Genomic DNA, 11,808 nt, shown 5'->3' on the forward strand with positions numbered 1-11,808 from the left:
ATTCATATTAAAAATTACATTAACTGTCTGCATCTATAAGATTTTCATTAGAAGTTATTCCTTAAAAAATTAAGAAGGAAGAGGATTTGTAGCCTGAGTTCTCTATAAGGAATACCTTTAAGAATTACCCTGGCACATCATTAGTGGGTGGTGGGGGGGCTGTAAATAGAAGAAACACTGATTTTGCTCCATCAGATTTTTGAACAGATTTTTATTTTGTTTTAATAACAGGGCCCATTCTTGGAGCTGGAATGACTTTACTAAGAACAACCTGTGATAGCGTAAAATAACTAGTTTAGAGGACAGTTTGGCAGTATTGTCTAAAATGTAACAGTCTTTGATTTAGTGATACACTCTTAAAATATATCTTAAGGACACATGGCTCCAGATGTCTACTCTTGATACACATTTTACTTTATCAAAGCACATCTTAGATCCAGGGTCAACTTGAATAATTAGCATGAAGAATTGGTTAACAAATTATGAAATTATAGTCCACCCAAACAATGAAATACTAAACAGCCATTAAAGTAGTACTAAAAGACTACAATTTCATTTATGTAAAAAGCTAGAAGACATAACTAATTGATATTAATAGAAAACAAATCTGTAATTATTACTGGGGGAGGGGAGTTTGAGGGAGAAATCACAAAGGGCTCTAAGGCAACTTTTGGGAGTGACAAATATGGTCATTTCTTATTGCGGTGTTAGTAATGACAGATATCCAAAGGCCAAAAGTTATCAAATTGTATACTTTGACATACTGCAGCTAACTGTACATGCAGTTTATTGTACGTCAAACATATTGACAAAGCTGTTTTTTTAAAAATATGATGCTAGAGATCTATATTTATCAATAAGGAAAGATGCCGCAAAATATTGCTACTTAGGGAAAAGATATAACTAGTACCATGTGTATAAAATAGAACTGCATATAGCATGATATTTGGGGAAAAGAAACACGAAATCTAGCATTTTAAACACTGCTTTAATAAACCATTAGAATAAAATGAGATTTTATATATATTGACAATTAAACGCAAATAAAGCGACAAAAGTCCTAAAAGATGGTTAAAATAATCAGGTTTCAGAGAAATGCAAATGAAGAGAGACAAACTCTAACATTTGTTGAATGCCATATTATATGATTTACAACCATCCTTTAATTCTTACAACCAAATTGCAAAGAATATCATCTCTATTTTATAGAACCATTCAACAAATACTCATTGTCTATTTTACATTTTCCCCTCTGCCTTTTAATAACAGAATCTTCCAGATATAGCTGAACACACAGTCGCCCCTCAAAGACTCTATTTCCTAGTCTTGGCCACATTCCTTAGTTCAGGGTGATGGGATATGACCAGAAGTATCAAGCGCAACTTCCAAATCAAGTCTTCAAAAGAATGCTGACCGCTCTCACTCACTTCCTCCCACCCTAGGGGCTGGAATGAGAGTGTAAGTAAGGATGAATCACCTCTCCAATGTCAACAGTGACAATACCTTAGAGGAGAGGAAAGAAACATGACAGAAGGTATGCAGGTCCTATGACTGTTCTGCTATACCCCTGCATCAACTGCTAGCTTGGGTTTTTAATCACAAAAAATAAAATTATATGTGTACCTTATTTAAACCAGTGATTTAGTCTCTGTTACAGTATCAGAATCAAAAGTCCTAATTAGCATTCATTTATTCAATAGAGTAAAGCTAAAGTTATTATCTGTCTGGCTCCAAAGCCTGAACATTTCTTATACCACCACAATATCCTTGTGGGAGGAGGACTAAAGAAAATCAGACACAGACTTTGCTTTTTACTAACAATGGAGAAAATAATTCTAAGAAGCAACATTAACAAGAAAATAAAATCAATTCCCTCCTGCCCTTTTTTTTAATATACTTATGTTGACCATTTCTAGAAGACACGAATAACAGTAATATCAAGTAAGTTTTTAGACAATTGCATTACCAGGCATAAAGAGTTATTAACACACCAGAAAAATGTAATAATTCCAAAATATGTACATATCTGATGAATAGCCTCATAATGTAGTATGTATTTGTAATTATATATTAGTGTATATGTAATTATTAGTAAATATGTAATTATTCCTCATTAAAGTTGATTTTTTAAAAAAGCCTTACAGACCAACCTGTGGTCTGGTGGTGGCATGAGCTGGATTCCATGCTCCTGACTGGGCACTTTGTATACCAGGCCTGAAGGTCTCAGAAACATACAGGGCATGTGTGCATATGTGCCCAAAATCCCAAAAGAAGAAATGGAGGGGAGAGGGACTGCAGAGTCACCATCTCCCATGGGTGTGGGGAGGGAGAGGGGTGCTTTCTCAGTCTCTTCCCAGTGAGTGCAAATGTCCTCTGGCTAATTTTTAAAATGTGTTTCATTATCTTTCTGCCTCATTTTTTATGTTTTCTTAGAAACAAAGAGCATTGTGCAAATTAAAAGTTAATAAAAGTCAACAAATTCAATTTAAACTTAACTGTTTATGGGTCAAGAATTCAAAAACCAGTAAAGTAACAGACCTAAATATACCAGTAGCTTAATGAAATATCATGTATCAAAATGTAAAGGCTACAAAGTAAATTTATAACTTTGACTGTTTATATTAGGAAACATGTATATTAGAAATAAAAAAAAGTTCAAAAGACTTCACTTTTCATTAAACTTTAAAAATGTGGAAAACTGGGGCTGGAAGGTGGTATAGTGGCTAAAGTGCTGGACTCGCAACATGGCTAACCAACAGTGCAAGTCTCAGAACTGGTGGCTTGCTTTCTCACTCACCCTCTCTTTCTCTCTCTGTGTCTCTCTCTGGTCAAACTGAAGAATAATAATAATAATAATAATAATAATAATAATAATAATTAAACAAAGAGCTCTCAAATTTTTTTTAAATGTGGAAAACTGAAGTTTTAAGCAGCAATCCATGTAAGAGAAAACAAAGACGTAATAGAGGAAATCAATAAAGTCAAAAAGACAATTATCTAGAGATTAAAGAAGGAGGCATAAATAACAATATTATGAAAATATTTTTACAGAAAAGAATTTTACAGCAAAAGATAAACAATAGGGGACCAGCAGGTGGCTTGGTGGTTAAGGGTGCTGGACTCCCACATGGCTGACCGTGGTTCAAGTCCTGGACCTGGCAGCTTGCCCTCTCCCTCTCTCTCTCTCTCATCAAGTTTAAATAAATAAAGTTAAATAAAATCTTAAGAAAAAGATAAAATATTATAAATACTTTAATCCAAAACTTTGAAAATGCAAGACAAATTCCTACAAAAAATATAATATGCCAAAACTAATAAGAATAGCAAAACCTAAATATTCACAATTACTTCTTTTAAAAGCAGACAATTTGTCAGCCAGTGTTGTGATGGTTAAGGCAGCTGCATCCTACATGACCAACAGCATGGCTCAAATGCTGGGCCCACTGGCTTGACAAATGTGCTGGATGTGTGCCCATGGGCCTGAAATCCCCAAAGGAGTCATGGAGAAGAAGGGATTGCTGAGTATCTATGCCTCATAGGGCTGCTTTCTCACTTTCCCCCTCTTTTTCTCTGTCTCTCTCTGATGAGCATGTACACCCTGCAGCAAATTTAAAAAAAAAAAAAAAAAAAGCCAATTTTTAAAATAAACTCTTTTTAGTAGTTAAAAGAAAAATATCATTTATTCCTATATCCCATACAGGTACAAAATGATGCATCCGAGCTTATTAAAAATATCCCTGATGGTTATGGCAAAAGATTATAAACAACCCAAATATCCCTCAAGAGAGGACTAGTTAAATATCAGTACCAACACAAAATGGAATTTTATGCAGCTATCAAGAAGAAAGATGAGTGTTCTATGAATGAAATACCAAGATAGTCAAGAAGTCTAGTCACAATGGCACAGGCAGCAGGGTTCCACTGCATGATGCTGGAACAATATGGGAAGGCTTGACTGGGCTTTGAATCTTGGCTGGACCTGAAAACACCAGGTACACCATGGCATGAAGGTTCTTCTTGGGATTTTCTACCTATCTGTCTTACTCAACGGAAATATTACATTTTTTAAAAAGGAGAGGGCAGCTCCGTAATACAGTGGGTAAATCCTGTGTGCATAGGGAGACAGATCTGACAGAGCAGATTGTTATTAACTGCAGTTAAAATTCTGGCCCTTGTAGCTTAAAAAAATGCTGTGTGTGTTTGTGTATGCCCAAAATCCTGAAACGGAGGACAAAAGACTACAGTGTAATCACATCCCGTTAGGGAGTGCTCACCCTCATCGTGTGCATATTTGTGTTCTCTTTCTCACTCTCTCGCATATGTGCCCTCTGGAGATTAAGAGAGAAAGATGGTCAAGATACCTTGAAGTTAAAACTGACTCAGAATGGGGACCAGCAGACGGTGTAGTAGTTCTGTCACTGGACTCCCATGTAGTCAACTGCAGTTCCAGTTTCGGACCCGGCAGCTTAAAACTCAAGCCAGGAGCATATGCATTCATGCCCAAAATCCCAAGAGGAGAAGGGAAGAAAAAGAATTGTGGTATGGCCATCACCCTGGAATGTGATTTCTTGCTTTCTGTCTCTCACTGTCTCTCTGGCAAACACACATACCCTATAGCAAAAAAAATCTCTCTCTTAAAAAAAAACAAAAAACAACAACAACAAAAATCTTGTTTGGATACAAAATACTATGCATAATATACTAATTTCTGTGAAAATTAGGAGATAAAAAGGAATCTACTTGTATCTGTATAAAGACACAAAAAGACATCTAAAACTTTAACAACAAGCAGGAAGGTGGATAAGATAGAAGTAGGAAATTTCCCTGTGTAATTACCTTCCCTTTTCTAAATTATTTTTTGTCAGTTAGAATGATGTGAATATATTACTTATTTTAAAAATTATACACTTAATTTAAAACAGTTTCCAACAGGTCCAGATGGTTTTTCAGGTATGTTTCAATATATTAAATATATCTGGAATACATTTAATGTTGCAAACCATAATAAAGCAAAATGATTGCCTCGTATGACCTCATCCCAGCATCACTGCTTTAAATACAAAATTTTGAAGCATAAAAATCGAGTTGTCCCCAACTATAGATGCTTTAATAAATAAAAAGAAAACCCCCAAAATAAGACTTAGATTATGATCTCAGATAATTTTTTTCAAAATTGATTTATAGATCAAGTTTTTAAAATCATCCCTTAATCGGGACCAGCAGTTAGCGTAATGGCTATGTCGCTGGACTCCCACGTAGTCGACTGCAGTTCGCATCCCAGACCCGGTGGCTTAAAACTCACGCTGGGCGCGTGTGCGTGTGTGCCTAAGATCCCAAGAGGAGAATGGAGGAGAAGGGATTGCGGCGTGGCCATCCCCCCTGGAGGGTGATTTCTCGCTTTCTGTCTCTCTGTCTCTCTCTGTCTCTCTGGCGAGCACATGCGCCCTATAGCGAAAACCTCTCCAAAAAAAAAAAAAAAATTATCCCTTAATATCTTTAAATAGTTTGGTTCATTTTAAAGTTGAACCCAAATGTGTACATTTCCAAACAGGAGTGAAGGACAAGAACAGAAAAGAGTAAGCATTGTCTTTAAGGTTTAAAGTGTGTGAGAAGGAAAAGGGAAGCACAAGGGGAAGGAAGGAAAAGGAAAAGGCGAGAAGGAAGAGGAAGGAGAGGAAGAGAATATATGCATGCATATACATGTGTGCACACGCGCGCGCACACACACATTTCTATACACAAACTTCATTAATTCAATGAATCAGCATGATGGTGATGATTTTACTTGGCTCCTTTTTAAAAAGCAGTTTTGGGCAATGAAATCAAGTAATTAGTAGAACTATTATATATCTCACATTATTATCCCCCCCAAATCTGTTTCTTTTCCTTTATTCTTAGTTAATAGCAGAACCATAGATCCAAGCAGTAAAACCAAAATCCTGGGAGATTTCCTGGATGCCTTTGTATTCTGCGCATCCAATTCCTAATCAAAAGCTATTAATTTTCTCAGTTATAAACGTATTTCAGGAACATTCCTCTCCTCTGCATCCAAACCACCAATACCTTAGGTAAAGCCCTCATTTCTCCCCAGAGCTAAAGTAATAAGTTCCTACCTGATCTCTCTGTTTCCCACTGCGTTCTGCTATAAATCATCTTAAAATGCTGGTAAGATTCCTTACTTAAAACAATTATGATAAAGTTCAAAAAATTTAAGCTGGTATACACAGCACTTATAGCCAAACTAATGATGCAGCCTCATCTGTCACTACTCTAATTGTACCATTATTCTTTTCATACCTAAAGGAACTTTTTCAGGTTGCCAGAAGAAATATGCTCCTTTTGGCACTGTCCCCTTATCCTTGTAGTTCCTGACACCTTTGCCTTCCTCATCTGCCACTTTCTATGAATCCTTCCAGATTCAGCTCAGAAAAAAAAGGTTTCTTCCAGAAAGCTCTCTCATCCAGTTGCATACATCACCTCCCTTTCTAAAGGGAGTACTTTTTATACAATTTCATAAGTGTATAACCAAGTCATTTATTGTTTTGTGACTTCCTTAAAAGGAAAAGCACTTAGTCCTCACTTTTGCATAGTAATCAGCACTAATCAATCATGAATACTTATTAGATAATATGAACTAATCAATTTAACTCTAATATAAAAACTTAATGCAATATGCACATATATAGGATATACTTTTAAAAACTGTATACTACTTACCAAATTTTAGTGCTGCAAGGATTCAACATATAAAGGTCCATATTTTCGATAAGAATAGCAGATGTGCTCTATTTTAAAAAGAGGAAAGGCAATAAATTACTTCAGATAAAATAGTGAAAGTATATTTTAAGTTTCTAGTTTTTTGTACTTTTAGACCTTAAAATACACTAATGACTAAAACATCTCATTTTTGGGGAAAAAAGCATAAAAGTGGCAAAAATTAACCAGTTAGTGCTAAACCATGAAATGAGTCTTATAATGATACATTTGAAATTCAGTAACTGCCACTATAAAGAAAAATAATCTATAAGGTATTTCCTCTCTAAAATTTCATATAGGTTTTGGAAGTTAAAAAAACAGGATATGATGTATCAATCAATATCTCTAAGAATTCATACCAAGAAAAATGTATTTAAAGGCATACTCCTGTGACCAGCAGTTAGTGTAATGGCTATGTCACTGGACTCCCATGTAGCCGACTGTGGTTCGCGTCCCGGACCCGGTGGCTTAAAACTCACACTGGGCACGTGTGTGTGCATGCCCAAGATCCCGAGAGGAGAATGGAGGAGAAACGATTGTGGCGTGGCCACCCCCTGGGGGGTGATTTCTCACTTTCTGTCTCTCTGTCTCTCTCTGGAGAGTGCACACACCCTGTAGCAAAAACCTCTTCAAAAAAAAAAAAAAAAGAAAAGAAAGGCATACTCCTGCCATTTATTATGAATTCAAACAATGGCCCACATTAAAATATACTTCCCAACAAACCACTGTCTATATTTCACAAAGTCACTAGTTTTCCATATGTAAAAACAAATTTTATACTTAAGTACCTTGGCTTCTGGATTAGCTGCCAAAATTTTGGCACCACATTCTACCGAGGCATAATTATTTCGATTTTTCTGGACTTTTTTGGTGGCATGTGGACCTCCATTAGAAGAAGGATGCATTGACTGACCTGTAGACAAACCTTATTATAAACATACATATATGATGATTATAATTGAAAATGCTCCTAGCAATACAATGATCTCAAAAGCAGTAGGTTACATGCTGAAGAATAGGTTTTAATGCTTAATATTTTTTAAATCTTTAAGAAATCAGAAACACTCTATCTTAATAGCTTTAAAATAGCCCCAATAAGCAAATTAACTAGAAAAATCTACATTATATATTAAGCATTTCTAATCTGAACATGCAAAATTAAAGTGCTCTAAATTCCAAAACTTTTTGAGCACTGATATAACACAAGTGAAATATTCCACACCTGACCACATGAAAGATCATAGTCAAAATGCTGCAATACACATATATTGTATAAAACTACAGTTAGAAAAATGCTGCAATACAAATATATGGTATAAAACTACATTTAGACTATGTTTATAAGGTGTATAAACAATGTAAATGAATTTCATGTTTAGACGTGGGTCCCCAGGACGTCTCATGATGTATGTGCAAATATTCCAAAATTACAAAAAAAAAATAAAAAATAAAGAAACCTGAAGCACTTCTGGTCCCAAGCATTTTGGTTTAAGGGACCCTCACATCTGTGCTTGCTTTATGCTTTAAGTAATATTACTCACGAAATGAAGCTTGTCTATGAGCATCAAAGCTTTCTATATATATTTTTTATTCTATTAAAGATGAATATTATTTTTCTATCTGTAAGTAGAACATTAAGAATTCTTAACTTTGAAGACATACTCCACAAGAGCAATAGAAAACTTTAATACTTTAGTCCAACTTTCAGTTGTTGCTTTTTTTTTTAATATATGCTGGAGGGCATGTGACTTGCTGAAGAAAGAGAGGGAGTGAGAAAGCACCCCATCATGGGCCATGGTCACACCACAATCCTTTCTTCTCCATTCTCCCTCCTTTCAAGATTTTGTGTATACATGTATATATGCCTCGCATGTTTTTCAAGTAGCAGGGTACAGATTCAAATTGAGCAGTCAGTCATATAGAGTCCAGCCACCTTAACCACATGGGCTGGTCCCAACTCTACAGTTTAAAGCTTTATAACTCAAAACTTTTCATGCTTCAACTTTCCTCTTATAAACTAAGATGAGAATCACTATGAATTGTTCATCTTACTTTATCCTTACTTACTGTATAAGAATTAAATTTAACTAAGATTAAAATTTAAGAAATTATATACTATATAGGTAATCAATAGCATCTTAGTAAGTTTTACCTTTAAAAAATCCTCAAAAGTAAGTTTTGCTTCATTTTATCAATTAAAAAGAGAAAGCACATTTAAATCAATCCCTTAAATAAAAACATATTTTTTTAAAAGGATCCCAGAGCTTACTTTTTTCTTTCTCTACTTCCATAACTTTCTTCTTCCATTCATCAAATGTTGGTATATCTTCTGGGTCTTTGGGGCTTGCTACAGATGTAGGATCAATTTCTCCTGATTTTGTATAATCAGAACTCTGAAAAAATGCCAAAAAATAAAGACTTCAATTTTAAAAGAACACAGATTAATAAATTATAAAAAGGTTTCTGTCAAATTATCAAAATCCAACTTTATAATGAATAATATTTCTAAAAAAAAGAAGATAGTTTTGGTTTATAGAGAATTTTAATTTCTCATTAAAGAACTAAAACATTCCATCTAAGCACCACAATATATATTTCTTCACATTAGTAACATAAGGATAGGTTGTTAAAATTAAGCCTTGTATTGGGGGCCAGCAGATGGCGTAGCAGTTGTGTGGTTAGACTCCCACATGGCCAACCATGGTTTGATCCCAAAACTAGTGGCCTGAAAATCACATGCATGGGGAACCAGCAGTTAGCGTAATGGCTATGTCGCTGGATTCCCACATAGTCGACCGCGGTTCGTGTCCCGGACCCGGTGGCTTAAAACTCACGCCGGGCGCGTGTGCGTGCGTGCCCAAGATCCCGAGAGGAGAATGGAGGAGAAGGGATTGCGGCGTGACCATCCCCCCTGGGGGGTGATTTCTCACTTTCTGTCTCTATGTCTCTCTCTGTCTGTCTGGCGAGCGCACGCGCCCTACAGTGAAAAATCTCTCAAAAAAAAAAAAAATCACATGCATGTGCGCGTGCCCAAAATCTTGGGAGGAGAATAGAGACGGGATCACAGCATGGCCATCTCCCTTAGAGAGTGATTTCTCACTTTCCTTCTCACTGTCTGTCTCTCTTGGGCGAACTCATGCACCCTAAGGAAAAAAAACTCTTAAAAAAAATTAAACCTTGCATTACATCTTAAGTAGTTACTCATACGCAAACCATACAAATTAATAAATAGCATGCTTATAGTGCATCTACCTTAAAATCTAAGTTAAAATACTACCAACATTATTGAAAGCTAACCAGGGGCCAGCAGGTGGCATGGTGATTAAGGCAATAGATTCTCACATGGCCAACCGCGGTTTAACCCTTAGACTCAGCAGCTTGAAAATCATACACAGCTCATGTGCACATGTGCCCAAATCCTCAGAGGAGAATGGAGAAGGAGGGATTGAGGCGTGGCTATCCCCTCTGGGGCATGGTTTCTCACTTTCCCTCTCTCTGTCTCTGGCTAGCACATGTGTCTCACTTTCCCTCTCTCTGTCTCTTTGTCTCTGGCTAGCACATGTGTCTTATCACAAAAACATTAAAAAGAAAGAAAGCTAACTAATTTTAGATGTAGTACATAGTTTCCACTAAGTTATTAATAATAAGTACCATATACATACATGAAAATTTTGAAGTGAATTTAAAAACCTAAATGTGAAAAAAACTACATTTTAGAAGAAAATATAGAAACAACATCTTTATGACACAGGCTAATAAAATCAATAAGGCAGAGAGAGGAAAAGGAACAAAAAAAACCCCAATAAATTCAGCAAAAAGAAAACACAATTTTAGTAACAACCATGGACTGCAAACAGAAATCAGTGGTATCGTATAAATTATAGTGTGATGGAGGTTAAAATGTGTGGCCAAGTGAGTGAGATGTCTATTTAACCATAGGAAACCCATGAGACTGCTAAAGGGAATTTAAAATGTAGCAACATTAAAAGTGTGAATATCCACTAATTCCACTCTGATGTATAAATGTCAGGAAAATACACACATTCGCCTAAGAAAATAAGCACTAAAAATGCTCACTACAGTACTATTTTTTATATAAAAAAAAATTAGAAACCAACTAAATATCCATCAATCGGAGAATGGATAAACTGCAGTAGAATTGCTACCTCAGAGCAGTGAAAACAGCAGCTGTACAAATCATAAAAATAATGTTGAGTAAAACTTATGGCAATAATGATGTTATTCTATTTTGTTTCAAACTGTGACAAATATTAGTATGTAGTGTTTATAGTTATTTGAAAAGTTCTTAAAATATGAAAGAAAGAAAAAACCTATTAAAGATTGTGATTATATTTGAAAAAGAAGGAATGTAATTGATAGACATAGAATCTATGCTTATTTTCTTCTTAAGCCAAATAATGTATACATATATGTTCATTCCATTATTTATTTCTGTAGTCCTAAAACAATGGTTAAGATATTTATCAACAGTGTCTTCAAAGTGTCCAAAGTCTACAGACACCTAACTCTGGTAGACAGCACAAACCTCATTTGGTACATGTTTGTTGTATTAGGACATGTTTTTGAGCAGTAATATGAAATAGCCACAACTTCTATAACTACAACTTATTTTTCTCTGAAAAAGAAGCAAAGTCATTCCTAAACCTCCCTTTAGGAAGACAGTAATTTGACCCCCACACAATCTCCTTCTTGGAGTGTTTTGAAGAGCAAGTTTACTTACTAAATGAAACATATGGTTATTTTTTTAAGTCAGAAAATAAAGATTAAAGAACTATTACTACTGCTAATTTAATCTAAAAAATCAAGTAGGACATTGAGAAAATGTTATAATCTGGCAGTGATATTAAAGAGTTAAAGTGAGACCAGCAGGTGGTGTAATGGTGCTGGACTCCCACTTGGTAGACTGTGGTTCAAGTACTGGACCCAGTGGCTTGAAACTCACACAAGGTGCATATGCATGCATGCCCAAAATCCTGAGAGAAGAATAAAAGAGAAGGGATTGGAGCATGGCTATACTCCTGGGGGCGGTGG

General features: G+C 35.5%; 1 protein-coding gene across 5 annotated transcripts in view; it reads right to left on the reverse strand.

Annotated features, from left to right (window-relative positions):
- Positions 1 to 11,808, reverse strand: part of SUCO (SUN domain containing ossification factor) — a 54,460-nt gene that overhangs the window by 34,498 nt on the left and 8,154 nt on the right. For 3 of the 5 annotated variants that reach the window (XM_014584021.2, XM_014584023.2, XM_027767990.1), the window contains exons 6-8: positions 9,026 to 9,149; positions 7,545 to 7,681; positions 6,718 to 6,785 (exon numbers count right to left, since the gene is read on the reverse strand). In XM_014584021.2, the coding sequence (XP_014439507.1) occupies positions 6,718 to 6,785; positions 7,545 to 7,681; positions 9,026 to 9,149 (329 nt within the window). The remainder of the gene's footprint in view (positions 1 to 6,717; positions 6,786 to 7,544; positions 7,682 to 9,025; positions 9,150 to 11,808) is intronic. The other 2 variants (XM_027767992.1, XM_027767991.1) reach the window with 1 other exon arrangement.

This window comes from Tupaia chinensis, unplaced genomic scaffold, assembly GCF_000334495.1.
Source record: "Tupaia chinensis unplaced genomic scaffold, TupChi_1.0 Scaffold000074_1, whole genome shotgun sequence".
Taxonomy (NCBI): domain Eukaryota; kingdom Metazoa; phylum Chordata; class Mammalia; order Scandentia; family Tupaiidae; genus Tupaia; species Tupaia belangeri.